Source organism: Camellia sinensis, chromosome 11 (assembly GCF_055761805.1).
Source record: "Camellia sinensis isolate YWXY chromosome 11, ASM5576180v1, whole genome shotgun sequence".
NCBI lineage: Eukaryota > Viridiplantae > Streptophyta > Magnoliopsida > Ericales > Theaceae > Camellia > Camellia sinensis.
The window spans coordinates 50,527,159-50,542,321 of NC_138971.1; the positions used below are offsets into that span (position 1 = coordinate 50,527,159).

The 15,163-nt window shown below is 37.2% G+C and overlaps 1 protein-coding gene across 1 annotated transcript; it reads right to left on the reverse strand.

The window, feature by feature from the left end:
- Window positions 1-8,593: 8,593 nt before the first annotated feature.
- LOC145802323 (protein FAR1-RELATED SEQUENCE 6-like) lies at window positions 8,594-9,145 on the reverse strand. The gene has a single exon (XM_082895015.1). It carries the CDS (start codon window positions 9,143-9,145, stop codon window positions 8,594-8,596), a length of 552 nt encoding a protein of 183 aa, XP_082751141.1.
- Window positions 9,146-15,163: the final 6,018 nt, after the last annotated feature.

Sequence of the window (15,163 nt, forward strand, 5' to 3'; positions counted from 1 at the left end):
GCTGTAACATTTTGTTTGGATATAATAGAAAATACATGAAAAAAGAAAGTGAATGCAATCATACAGAAAAGTGAAAGAAAAGGGAAAAAAATTATGTGTTTGTTTAGATAGATAGAGTCCTATAAAATAATAGAACTAGTTTGTTAGATAGGCTAACAATTTTTTACAAAATATATATCAAATTTTATTTTTTCTCACAATAATAGAACTAAGCCATCATTTCATCATTGAGATAAGAATTAAATAAGTCGGGGATCAAATGAATACAATGAAATATTACAAACTAGTATAACATATAATGAATATATTTTGAAGAGTTTAAAGTCCTTTATTTTGAAATGAAAAATGTTGCTCGAACTATATAAATGCAAATTGTTGTAGTATGAAATAAGTTAAAAGTTATTTAAGTAAACGAACAAGCTAAAATAGTCACTTTGTCAATAATTGAAATTGTTTGTGTTCTTATTTTATATAATTTTTAGGACAGTGAAAATATAAAATAAGAAATCGCTGGCAAGTAGAAGATTATGTTATTCGGAATTGGCAAAACGCTTCACAGATGAATAAACAAATGAGAAATCATAACATATTAAGTGAATTATTTATTATTTCTTAATTATTTAACAAAAGTGAATCAACATATTTTTCTCCTAGAGTACTACATAATTAGCCAGCTAGCAAGGATAATTATTGAGTCATCCAAGAGTATCATGTGGTGTTGTTTATTTAATGTTCCCAACTACTTATGTGATGACAATTTTTACAAGAAATAATGTTGACTCACTCTATTAACTAGGTAGAAGAGAAGGAATGAACAACTGGTCCTTCGTTCGCCATGGCAAAAAGACAAAATAGGCTAAAAAGCCAATAACACAAAATGCTACATCTAAACAATATTCATTTCATTTTATCTTTTACAAAAGCCAAAAAGCCTATCCCAAGTGAGGCTTTTTAGCCCCAGGCTAAAATAGCCAAAAAGTTAAAAAGTCAAAAAGTTAACCCACATCCCAAACGAACCCCTTCGTGTGTTTATTTGGTACAGTTTATTGTAAGTTAAAGGCTAGTAATAAAAAAGACGCCGAAAGCATTATTTCGCTAACATTATGGTAATTAACTTTTTCAACTTTTTAAAAATAAAAGTTACACCAACAGGCCAATACGCAACTCTGAAATTATAGTTAAAAAAAAAAACTACAAACAATTCATGTAAATTATACTGAAAATCGTTTCATAAAAATTGAAAAAGTCAATGTGGGTTAATAGTGTGAAAACAGTTCATACCATGAATTCCAAAAACCAGCGGGTGGTTTCCGCTGTTACAACACTTACCTATTTTTGAAAGGGCAAACTCCACCTATTTTTAAAAAAATTTATTGAAATTTATCAATTGAAATAATGTTGTTCAAGTAAAGAAGTAGACAGATCTAGTTTTGCACACTGCGATGGTACTATTATAGCGATCCCGGTTGTCCCTTTACTGTTCTGTTGTATTCCGGACTCAGTTCCGTGGAGTTGGTAGTTGTATCTATCTTGTTGTCATCCTTTAATTCCATCTGTTCGGGTTTTAGGATGTATTGGGCAGAGTTGTTACAGGTTGGTTAGGCTTTGGTTTCAATTCTTTGTTGCCCAGTTTTTAGGAGGTCCGCTCGAGCGGGTCTTCTTGCGCTCGAGCGGAGATTGCACACTCCCAGTGTTTTGGTGCTCTGCAGAACTTCTGCAGGCATGTTTTTTACGCTCGAGCAGGTTTCTTTGCGCTCGAGCGGTGGCGCTCGAGCGGGTACTCTGGCGCTCGAGCGGGTAGTACTTTTTTGTGTAAGTTCTGGGAGGGAAAAATCTACGCTCGAGTGGACTGGTTTTCGCGCTCGAGCAGATGTACTTTATTCTTGTGTCTTGGCGCTCGAGCGGGCCTTCTTGCGCTCGAGCGTACCTAGTTATTGTTCTTGACGCTCGAGCGTTGTGTTCTCTGCTCGAGCGGGAATGTCGTATATCAGTTGGCAGCTGGGCATTTTAAAATCACTTTTTACATTCTCTCTCTCTCTCTTACTTTCTAAAAAGACATTTTGAGAGTTCCTCTCTCTGGAAACTCCCTTCTCTCTAGGGTTTGATCTAGTTAGAGTGTTTCCTTTTCCTTCGGCCTTTGTAAGAGTTGGGTTGATCGTCGAGGGCTACGTTTTGATCCACGAATATTGAGTTTTGGAGCACGTTGAGTTTCTTCATCTTCTTTCCTTGAGCTCCGAATTTGAGGTAGGGATTCCTACTCACTCTTAAGGTCTTTGACCTAGATTTTTGGTTGTTTTGATAAAGTGTTGAAGTTGGGTAAATTTTGGGACTTAGGGTTTCAAAATGTTAAAAGAGGATTTGTTATTTTGAGTCTAAAATGTGTATTGTGGGTTCAAAATAATGATATCGTTATTGGTTGTTGATATTTAGACCATTGGATCAATATTTGGAAATCGGGTGGAAAGTCCTAATTTTGGGAAAAATGTGACTTTATGGAATTGAGTTGGAAATAATGAAATTGGTTCATTATATGGTTGAATAGTGGAGTTAGATTTATTAATCGCTCACTTTTGAAAACATTGATATTTTATCTGTTGGAGCTTTTATTATCTGTTTAGAAATAATTGCTTGGGCTACCGGTGGAGGGTAGTTTTGATTGTTGTAGACAATGCATGATGATTAGGCAAACTAAAACTAATCAATTGGATATGTCATAGAGTATGACGGTTGATAGAATACATTAACGTTATGTATTGATTGATTGTGTATATGACCTTTGTGTATATACGTTGTGTGTGTGGGAGGAGATAGGGGATGTACTCCACGGTTTAGGGAAAGATAGGGGATGGACCTCTAAACCGGATGTTGTTTGGGAGGAGATAGGGGATGGACTCCACTGATACAGCTCATATGCTTGTCAGATAATGTGTTGATATAGCTCATATGCTTTTCTTTGGAAGTGTTGATACAGCTCATATGCTTATCTTTGGAAGTGTTGATATAGCTAATATGCATATCTGTTGAAATGTGGATACAGCTTGTATGCTTATCTGTTGAGATGTTGATACAACTAGTATGTTTATCTATCGTAAAAATGAGAAATGTTTAATATGAGTCACTGTCTCATATAAGTGGTTGGCCAGGTTCTGAGCCGTTGATGTAAACTGTGGAATCGATAAGAAATGGAAATTGAAATGAAACATGAACATAGCGGTCATGAAATGGAAATGGGTTATGAATTGGTTTATGGAAATTGAACATTTATCAATTGCTAATGTCTTAGTCATTGCTCATACTGTGTTTAGCATATCTCTACTGGGCGTTGGCTCACCCTTTATGGGACATTATTTTCAGGTACAGGTAGTATGTCACCTCCAAGGACATAGCTTGGATGATGATGTGAGTTGAAGACTCTTTTTTTTGTTTATTTTGTTTGTATTACATGTATATCAAGCCAAGGGTTTATTTTGTATAGAGTTAGTACTCTTCTTTTGTATAGCGATCCCGGTATTCCCTGTTGTTGTATAACTATAATCTGGACTCAATTTCGTAGATTCGTTGTTGTCTTATCCTCATTTCTATCCCTTACTCTTTGTTTTAGAGTTTTGGTTTGTGTTGGGCAAGTTGGGAATTAGTTGGTTGTGTTTTAAAGCTTTGAAATTTTGCCCAGGTTTTGGTCTCTCCGCTCGAGCGGCGGTTTTGTGCTCGAGCGAGCTTTTGTTGCTGCCTTTACGCTCGAGCGGCAGTTTGGACGCTCGAGCGTGAATTTCCTTCTCTCAGCATTTTGGTCGTCTGCAGAAAATTCTGGGAGAGTGCACCCGGCGCTCGAGCGGATCTTTGGACGCTCGAGCGTGAACTTGTGTCTGTACGCTCGAGCGGGGTGTTGTACGCTCGAGCGGACCTGCTTTTATATCAGTTCGTGAAACCACCTTTTTGATCACTTTTTGATTTCCTTTCTCTCTCTTACTTTTTCAAAACCTCCATTGGAGAGCACCTCACTCTAAAACCGAACTTCTCTCTTAGGATTGATCTACCTAGAGTGTTTTCCTCACCTTGGGCCTTTGTAAGAAGTGTGTTGATCGTCGAGGGCTTTGTTGAGATCTGAGAAATTTGGGATTTGGAGCACTTCTGAGTTTTACTCATCTTCTCCCTTGGAGCTCTGAATTTGAGGTAGGGATATCCTACTCCTCTCTATGGATTTTGTCTTTAAATTTTGGTAATTTGAGATGTTGGGGTTGGTTTGGTAATTTTGTGAAAGTTTGGGCCATTTGTGTTATTTTACAAAAGTTGGGGTTTTATTTGTAATAAACCTAGATGCATGTTTGGTATAGAGAAATGGAATAAATGTTGAATCATTGATGAAAATGGGACCTAAGGGTGGTAATGGTAATTATGGAAAATGACCTAATTACATTGTTTAATTAATTGAGATAATTAATTGTGGGAAATGAGGAAATGAAATGGAATTGCTGAGATTGGGAGTGCATGGGGTTAAAGGGTGTAGTTGAATTATTTATTACTCACCGAATTGAAATGTCGATTGAATATCCATTGTGCATTTATTTCCTGCTTAGAAATAATTGCTTTGGGCTACCGGTGGAGGGTAGTGTTGATTGTTGTAGACAATGCTTGATGATTAGGCAAACTAAAACTAATCAATTGGATGTGTCATAGAGCATGTCGGTTGTTAGAATACATTAATTTTATGTATTGATTGATTGCATATGTGATTCTGTGTTTATATGCATTACTTGTGTATGGGAGGAGATAGGGGATGTACTCCACGGTTTAGGGGAAGATGGGGGATGTACCTCTAAACCGGTTAATGGTTTAGGGGAAGATGGGGGATGTACCTCTAAACCGGTTGTTGGAATGTTGATATAGCTCATATGCTTATCGGTTGAAGTGTTGATACAGCTCATATGCTTATCTATCGGAATGTTGATACAGCTCATATGCTTATCTGTTGTAGTAGTGATATAGCTCATATGCTTATCTATTAAAAAGTTTGTTTGATTTGATATAGCACTAAAATGTATATCATCATTGTTTGCGAAGTATGGGAGTAGTTTATGTGTTATTGATACAACAAAATAATGTGTATCCACCTTGGATTTCGAAAGTGTTCTAGTGATGAACTATAATCTCATCAAATGTTCTGGCCAGAGTACTGAGCCTTGTTTTCAAACTCAAAGTTGAACAAAAAATGAAAAGTGAATTGTAACATAGACTTGGCTGTCATGGAAACGTAGGGAGATGTAAATGGAAGTGTCAGTGTTGACCGTCTATCAGTTGCTAATCTTTTAGTCATTGTTCATGGTTGGTTTAGTGTATTTCTACTGGGCTGTGGCTCACCCTATATGGGAATATCATTTTCAGGTACAGGTAGCATGCCACCTCCAAGGACGTAGCTTGGGAGGCCAGAGGCGGACTTTTTTGTTGTTTTACTTGATGTATTACATGTAAATTCAAGCCAAGGGCTTAACGTGTTTGAGTTAGTACTCTTTTGTTGTAACCAAGTGTTAACTTGGAAAGTTGTAAGCCCATAGGGCATTTGCTTTTGTTGTTAACATGTAATACTTTTTGTAATGAAACTCTGTTAAATGAAAGAATGTGGAGCTTTTGAATATCAACGCATGTCTTATTTAATGGGTTTAAAGCTATTATTTTGAGGGCGTTACATTTTGTGTAACCAGGTGTTGACTTGAAAAGTTGTAAGCCCATAGGGCATTTGCTTTTGTTGTTAACATGTAATACAGTTGTAAGAATTACTCTGATGAATAGAAATAGTTGGTTTCTTTTATATCAATGCATGTCTAAAGTGATGGGTTTTGTGTATTATTTTGAGGGCGTTACAACTATGAGCTGCTGAAATTGGATTATTTAATAATTGTTTGAGTAGGTAATGGGTGATGAACTAGGACTTCTAAGTTGATGATTATATAATATTATTTTGTGCCATAAGATTTTGAATTCAACCTCTATAAAAAAGAATTTTGTTTGTGATATTTATTTCTTCTTTTATTTTAGGAATTGTATTTAAAAGTCCTTTATTTCATCGTAAGCATGAACTTGGGGTAATTGTTAAACTTGATGATTATCAACTTTTTAACCTTTTTTTTTTTTTTTGGTTAAGCGAGCGGTCCATTTAATATAATCTTCTTCATTCTCTCTCTATGGACTAACATTTACACTTGGGGAAATTTGTCTAAGCCATTGAAATGTCCAAATAGGATGATCCATGGACAAACATTTACAGTTTCACATTATATTATGTAACAACTACAGTGTTTGTGTCGTATTCAAATATCGATTATAAGTAAATAATTCATACTGACTGACGCCATATCGTATCGGCTCGATGCTGATGAGTCAATAATGGGATCTCCTCTGCTAAATGAGTCATAGACCTGCACAAGTTTTCATATATGAAATGGATATCCGATAACAAGAACTTTGACAATAGTACATACATATGCTGACAAAATTAGAATACGACCTGACAGTATATCACAGGTATACAAACTGCAACAAATTAGGGAAAACAAAAAGAAAGGGTTGCCGGGAAAAATTTCTTGATAACTAAAAAATAGTTCACCACCTAACAAAATGTGGCTACGCATTGAATATTACATGCATTTATATTGTTGATTAGTAATTCATTTCATATTATTGTGATAGGAGATAAGGTACACATGGTACCTGTGAGTTTAAAGATATTGTCAGTGCGTTGTCACGTCAAGCTTTATGACATGAAAACCCATGCTTTAAGTAGATTTCAAATCCACTACTCAAACTTTTTAGAACAACTAAGCATTTACCAATATGTACTAAATTTAAAACACATGATTGAATTGATAAAATGGTCTTCCCTCACGTAATGAATTTTTGGAAATTAAAAAAACAATTAACGACGTAATAAATGTGGCAACGCATTAAATATGACATGCATTTATATTGGTGATTAGTAATTCATTTGACAGTATTGTCATAGGAGATAAGGTTCACATGGTACCTATGTGATTAAAGTTATTGTCAGTGTGTTGTCACGTCAACCTGTATGACATGAAAAAACGTGCTTTCACTTTAAAGAAGTTGTCATTTGGACAGGAAAGAAGTACGAAAGTTTGAAGAGGGTTTTATGTAGATTTGAAATACATTAGTCAAACTTTTTACAAGAACTAAGCATATACGAATACGTAGTAAATGTCCGAGAAATGATTGAATTCATAAAATGGGCCTTCACCCACGTAATGGATTTTGGAAAAAAAATTAAAAAAAAATTAGTTTCCCACATAACAAAATGTGGCAAAACACACATTGAATATAAACTGCATTTATATTGGTGATTATCAATTCATTCTGTGAATATTTGCATTTTTCTAACATTAGATAAATTGGTGTCCATCAAGGTCAGGACACAATCGATCATCAACGCACCAAAGTCTGCACAATCCAATGCACAAAGGACACTTGCAACAACTAAAGCAATTAAAGAGATTTGCCACATTTGACCAAATCTATGTCATCAGTAATTGAAGTCGTAAATACGTTATCAATTTACTGAATACTGATTCATTGAATATTACATTGACTCCAATTCAAAGAAAGTAGCGTGGAACTGATATGTAAAGAAGACAAACAACTACTGTCGAATCGATCAGATTCTCGCTGGACATTTTCTCTTATCATGCCCTCTTTGCAAACACAAACTACAATGGTGTAATCCACTTTGTCTGGAAGTATCCATTTCGTTGTGTATTGAGGACGACCCGTTTTAACTTCACGTTGTCGAGCTGGAATAGCAAGCAAAGTTGGGTAATCATTGTCAGTCCAATATTGCTCGTGCGGCATGGGCCTAAACTTCTGCGCGAAGATACGCTTGTGGACTTCCAACCTATACTCTGGTGCAACGAAAGGAAAAGGGTCCTCGCCCAAATCTGCTGTCACAGCAAGCATGTGGGAACATGGCAAGTGAAATAATGTGTACTTCCCACATGAACAACTCGGTGGTCGGAGACTAACTATTTGACGAGCACCACCCACCATCCCATGCGGTGCTATCCTCACCTCATATTCCCCTAGTCCCCTGCAGGAAAAATGTATGTACGTGGATTAATATGCATATATGTTAAAATTACGACACAACATCAATGATCGACGAGTGCGAAATGTTAAAGTGTAGTGAATTCGGTGCATCCAATAAAAATTACCTATTAATCGGTACCAACATATGCACATTCGCTTTAGCTTGGTGCTCGTCAATCCATCGTTGAACATTAGTTGTGTACAAGTGACCCCGATTACTTGCATTTTCAGCAATGGTCCTGCCCTCGTCAAAATATATCACGAGCCGATAAAAAGTGATCTCAACTGATGCTGTAATGGGAACACTGCGTGCGCCTTTCAGTACACCATTGAAGCCCTCTATATGGTATGTCGTCAATATGCCCCAACGACAACCACCATCATGGTACAATGTCCAATGAATAGGGTTCATCCGTCTAAACCACCGTTCAGCATTCTTCTTGAGCTTGTAGATATCGTCCATAATCTTGTTAAACTTCCGCACTTGCCGTGCAGAACCAGCTCTCTACACAAGATCCTTCGCTACTGTATTGCCGAATCTTTCATTGAAATTGTTACATACGTGTCGCAAGCAATACCTATGGTACCCTCTTGGTTGAACTGCTAGATTGTCCCAAATTCTTGACAGGACACTAAGCAAAGCTGTGTGTCGATCGGATATCAATGTGACCCCCTCTCGGTCACGGCACACATGTCGCCTAAGCAGAGTAATGAACCAACCCCAACTCTCGATCATCTCCTTGTCAACAATGGCAAAGGCAAGAGGTACAATCTTGTCCGCAGCAGTCACTGCAGTGGCTGCAACAATCTTCCCTTCGTATTTCCCATACAAGTGTGTGCCGTCAATGCATATCACTGGACGACAATACTTGAAGCCTTCTATTGCAGGTTTAAATGCCCAGAACACATAGTTCATGTACATTTCAGTTCCGATTGAGGTAGAGTGCAAATTCGGAATCATGTCCCACATGACAACTGTGCCTGGATTGAATGCCTGCAATGCAGCCATATATCTAGACAACCTTCGGTACGACTCGTCCCAGTCACCAAACACCATTGCAACTGCCTTCGTCCTTACAAGCGACACTTTCTTATATGATATAGTGAACTAAAACTTCTCCTTCATGACCTCAATTATGGTAGCAAGAGGCAATTCTGGTGATATCTCCAAATATAAATTATATTTGAAAACATTACAGTCATAATGAAATCCTAAAAACAATAATCTATCTACCATGGCACTTACCTCAATTTGTGCCTTGATGAAATGAGCAATGACCTCGGACTTGAGGTTGTAATTGTCCCTATTCATTCTAGGGTACACACACTGATGCGGTGCTTCAAACCTTCTAATTTGAAAGAAATCTTTGTCTTTCAACTTCGTTGCCCGAACCCTCCAGTTGCAGCCGTGCTTGCACTCGGCCACCCAACTGTTTCCTTTAGATTGTTCGACCTTGCATTCTCGATTACGCTTCAGGTTATACAACTGAACAGCGTGCACTAGTCTTTTCTTATCAGTAAATATCATTCCTTTCTCCAAATGAGCAGTTTCGAAGTCCCACAATGGCCAACGTTCGACAACATCACGGCTAGTGATGGAACCATCATTGTCGAAATGCAAATTATGGTAGAAAGGGATATGGACATTTGTGTGTACCTCCTGCATATCATGATGCCCTCCAACTTCGTCATCACCAGAGTCATTGTCTGCACCTTCCCATGCGCTATCCACATCTTCCACGGAATCTTCATCACTTACTCCAACCTCGTCAAACAATGGCATTGTATCATCAGAGGATGCATAATTTTGGACCACCGTCTCCGTTGTACGTTGAACATTACAAACCGGTGGACATTCTTCATTCCAGTGGGGATATGGGGTTGTAAGAACCATCGGATTATACGTTGTCGGAGCACTTGGACCTACTCCGGCACTGTAATAACCATCTATGTTCTGTGATGCATTTAATTGATTGTAACTCTGAGAATGATTGAATGGAGGGTAATCTTCAGGGAACATGTGTGCAGACTGTATAAGTGTATTGTTAGGGGATTGTGATTGTGTCAACATTTGAGTGAATGTCCCACCCACCGGAATTGGCATCTCTGTGCCACCAAAATTGCTCTCATTCTCCACATAGATTTCCAGAAAATAATCAGGGCCTAATTTATGTAGGAGCTCTAAGAGATTACTTAAGGTCTCATTATCTTTGATTGGTAGCAACCTATACTTCCCCCGACACGGGAGTCTACATTTAAACTCTAATCGCATTATTTCCCCATGCATACCAACCTTCGGCACCATCATAGCCTCCAACTCGCCCAATGTTATTCCCCTGTGCACATTATACAACCCCTGAGGTTTGGTGTCGTACGACACACCTTCATCGCGATTGCGCAAAATCTTTCCACCCCAATAGAACATAATGATCACAACTTCCATACCTACACTTTGCATTCAAAGTAACTCAATTATTTCAAAATAATAAAGTAAGCACATTTGAGAGCAAACATCACATATATTACACAGGAGTGCCTTTAGGCATGGGTCTTTTGAGAATTTATGTTCAAGTAATTAACTATTGAGAATTTATTAACATCAATAAAAGTTATTTTTTTCCTAAATATTTTCATACACTTTCAAATCCTTTTGTTATTTCTCATGTTTTCGAAAAGTTTGAAAAGTTTCCAATTCTATTTTCATTTCCAACCTAACCGAAAGAACGTATGGAAACAAAATTTTGATCCTATTAGAGAATACGGGAAAATTAGCACATTTTAATAACAACATTTGATTTCTTTAACATCAATTTATAACCCAAGTTTGACATCACATATGCACACCCATACAGTACCACCGAACAAAGTACTAGCCAAAATTAACAACAAACAAAGAAAAAAAGAAAAAAAAAAGCTTACTAAAAATAAAAATAAAAAGAAGAAAAAATAAGCAGTTTTTCATATATTTTTATTTTTTAGTGAAATTTTTTTCAGACTTCTCATAAATATTAAAATTTTAAGTATATTTATATTAGGTGCATCAAAATAAATAGATTTTTAATTAAAATCTTAAAAAAATCAAAAATAGATGAAGACAAAAATAAAAGCTTAATTTTATTTTTATTTTTAAATTTCTAAACTCTATTACAATGTGTGTATTTCTTAAATTTAAATTTATCACAATAGTACCTGTAACCCCGTGCAAGGCATGGGCATTTTACCCTAGTATCTATATATCTGGCCCTAAAGGGTTGCACTCTATCACAAAAATATGGTTTTACCATAAAATTGTGTAACATCAGTAACAAAATGTATGATCTCGTTACAAATTAGCATAATAAAATGTCCAAAATTTTGTGGTTAATGATGTAAAAGTGTTTGGCTTAGTTACGATATTTTTTATTATGCCAATTTCTAGTTAGATTATGCATGATGTAAAAGTTTATGGTTTTGTTGCGGTATTTTTTGTTACGTTAATTTGTAATAGGATTACACATTTTGTGGCAGGTGCATATGGTAGCATTTTCCATATATCTAGGCTTGAATAACTCGATATAGATCTGTTGTTATTGCATACGATGTAATGGGTTGGGCTAGGCTGTGGGCTCATACAAGAAAATTGTGGGCTTATTGTAGGGCTTGGTCCAAACGGGCCAGACTTCTATATCTAGAAGCTCTGAATTATAGGATTTTCCATTTTTCAAAAAAGGTTTGATTCCCTTATTAGATGTGGGCTTTTTCTTTTTATATTTGTTTTGAGGATCTTTCTTGCACATATTTATAATTTTCTTTTTATGTACTAAAAAAAATGTAATTAAAATACAAGGAAAAATATGTTAAGTTTGTTGTGAAGTTTTCTCAAATCTATTATATTATTATTTGACGGCATTTGTTATTCCCAAATTTTTAGAATTATGAACTTTTTTATCTTCTTTTTTCTTTTTTTTTCTTGCCATTTCTACTGACAAATTTAAAATCCAAATGTAGAAATTAAAATTAAATCTTCTAAAATATGCCCCTCCATTCCTCGGTCATTTGGCATCCCTTAGCCCATGATGGTATAATGGTTCAAAATGATTTGCCAAGGGTAGTTTGTGAATACTCAGATGCTTTCCCTGAAGCTCTTACTAGGTTGCCACCTCATCGGGAGATAGAATTCTCCATTGACTTAGTGTCTGGCACGGCGCAAATTTCCATGGCACCATATAGATTTGCATCCGCTGAGTTACATGAGTTGAAGATTCAACTCCAAGAACTTTTAGACAAAGGTTTCATTCGCCTTAGTACATCACATTGGGGAGCGCCGACTCCCTTTGCGAAGAAGAAGATGGGTCATTGTGGTTATGTATTGATTATCTCAAATTGAATCAAGTTACCATTAAGAACAAGTATCATTTACCCAGAATAGATGACTTATTTGACCAACTTAAAGGGTCTCGTTGCTTTTCAAAGATAGACTTGAGATCGAGGTACCATTAGTTGAGAGTTAGGGAGGAAGATATCCAAAAAACGGTTTTTCACACGCGTTATGGCCATTATGAATTCCTAGTAATGCCTTTCGGTTTAACCAACGCTACTACTTCCTTTATGGACTTGATGACTCGAGTCTTCCGTAAATTCTTAGATAGTTTCGTGGTCGTCTTTGTGGACGATAACTTGATTTATTCAACCTCCAAGGAGGAACACGAGGAACACTTGCGGATAGTGCTTGACTTACTTAGGGTGTACCGATTGTATGCTAAATTTGAGAAATATGAGTTTTGGCTGACTGAAGTGAAATTTTTCGGGTATGTTATATCAGGAGAAGGAGTAATTGTAGATTCTTCTAAGATGGATGCCGTGCAAGATTGGGAACAACCTAAGAATGCTTTTGAAATTCGGAGTTTCCTAGGGTTAGCCGGGTATTATCGTCGTTTCATAAGGGACTTCTCTAGACTAGCCACACTATTGACCAGGTTGACAAGGAGAGGTGTCAAATTTGTATGGAACGAGAATTGTGAGAAGTCATTCCAAGAACTTAAGACTAGGTTGACCACAGCACCGGTTTTGATAATTCTGGAAAGGGGCTTGGGTTATACTATTTATTGTGATGCGTCCCAGGATGGACTTGGTTGTGTGTTGATGCAAGAATGGAAGGTTGTGGCCTATGGTTCATGATAATTGAAAACTCATGAGAAGAACTACCCTACCCATGATTTATAGTTAGCAGCGATAATTTTTGTTTTGAAGATTTGGAGGCATTATTTGTATGGCGAGAAGTTTGATGTTTTCTCTGATCATAATAGTCTAAAATATTTGTTTTCCCAAAAGGATTTGAATTTACTCCAATAGAGATGGATGGAATTTATGGAGGATTATGACTTTGAGTTGCATTATCACTCGGGAAAGGCCAATTTAGTAGCCAATGCCTTGAGTCAGAAATCTGTGAGTAGTGTAGCAAGTGTGGCCATTCAAGAATGGGTTATGTTGTAGACTGTCCCGAATTCGCTCCGCGCGCGAGGGCGCGAATTGTGTTCTTAGCTACTACAATTCGGACTCCTGTCACGGTTCTGTATCTAATCTCACAAAGTGCAATGTAAGACTGATAAATCACCAAAGAGTCCAAATCCGGCAAATCGTTTTAGAAAATCGATTTTATTCAAGAAGTGCCAAACATGGACTGCTTTGCTAGATTACAAAGTCGCCACCTAAATATTTTGTTTTTGGGAAATTTAGGAAATCCTGACTCGTGCCAAAGGCCACGTGTCCGTCATCACCAAAGTTGCCTCAGCTCGGGAACTTGGGTATGAGGGGGGAAGGTCATGAAATGAGCACCTCCGCTCGCTCGATCAAAGATCGGCCTCTACTAAACATGGTATGTTGTTTTTGAAAACACGTGTTCTTATTCTGATTTATTAGCTAGCTTACTATGTGATGCGCACAACATACAAGTATAGACTCAATCACGCGGATTGGAACAAAACAACTCATATTTGTTTTTGAAAGTGGTTTGAAAGTGCTACTCGCAAGTAGGCTAAAACGCGGATTTGCCACCCTCAAGTGGACTTTAGAAAAAAACATGATTTTGCTACTCCAAGTGGGCTTAAAACTCACAATCATCGAGTTGTTCCAATTCAGGCAATCAAACCTTCATCCACAGGCATTCATACATTTAAACACATAAGCAGTTAGCCTCATGGTAAGCATGTTATCATGGCAGTCACTTACACACATGCAAGGATGCTAAAGCGAAAACGCTCACAGTGTACTCCGAGCCAAAACAGAAGCTAGTTAGAAATCATGCATGATCCTAGCTTTGTTAAGATGTCTAATGCAACACATGCAAAAATGCAACTAAAACAGGCTCGGCTATCTAGAATGGCATATGAATGCAACACTTGATACCATGCTTTGAAACACGTATTCAAGAAAGTGTATTGAAATACAATGCAGTTTGAATGATGCGCAAAGCCCGGTGCATGCAAGACAAATGAATGATGCACGCATGCAAACGTAAGTATGCTAATTGAAATATGCCCTAAAACTAACCATCGAAAGCTGATAAGTAAAAGGGGAAACCGTGGGGTTGGAAGACATTCACACACTCACGCACACTTATTACAACATTTGCCCTCTCGACGGAGGGTCCGAATAAATAATACAAGCTAGCTACGCTAAGCTAAGCTACTTAACTAATCTAATAATCTAGTTAGACTAATTATTACACAACACAAATTGAATAACTAGCTACAACTAATTATTACAATACTTTAATAACAAATTAACTAATCATGGTAACTAACTAAGCATGTGAGGTATGTGAACTAGGCTGCCATAGCTCTGCCTTGAACAATGAAGGATGCATGCTCTCGATTGCCTCGCTCGAAAATCCATTGCCATGCCCAGAATTGCCACTATTTACGTTTGCCTTGACCTTTGGAAATTGTACCAATCTCCAGAATGCTTCTGCTCCAACACAGGGACCCTCTGGTGGGCTGCCGACCAGAAAAGGGGGCTGTAGACCACATATAGACCAGAAAAACTTGTTGTAGACCAGAAAAAGTGGTCGGTCGACCACCTTTATTGGTCTGCCGAC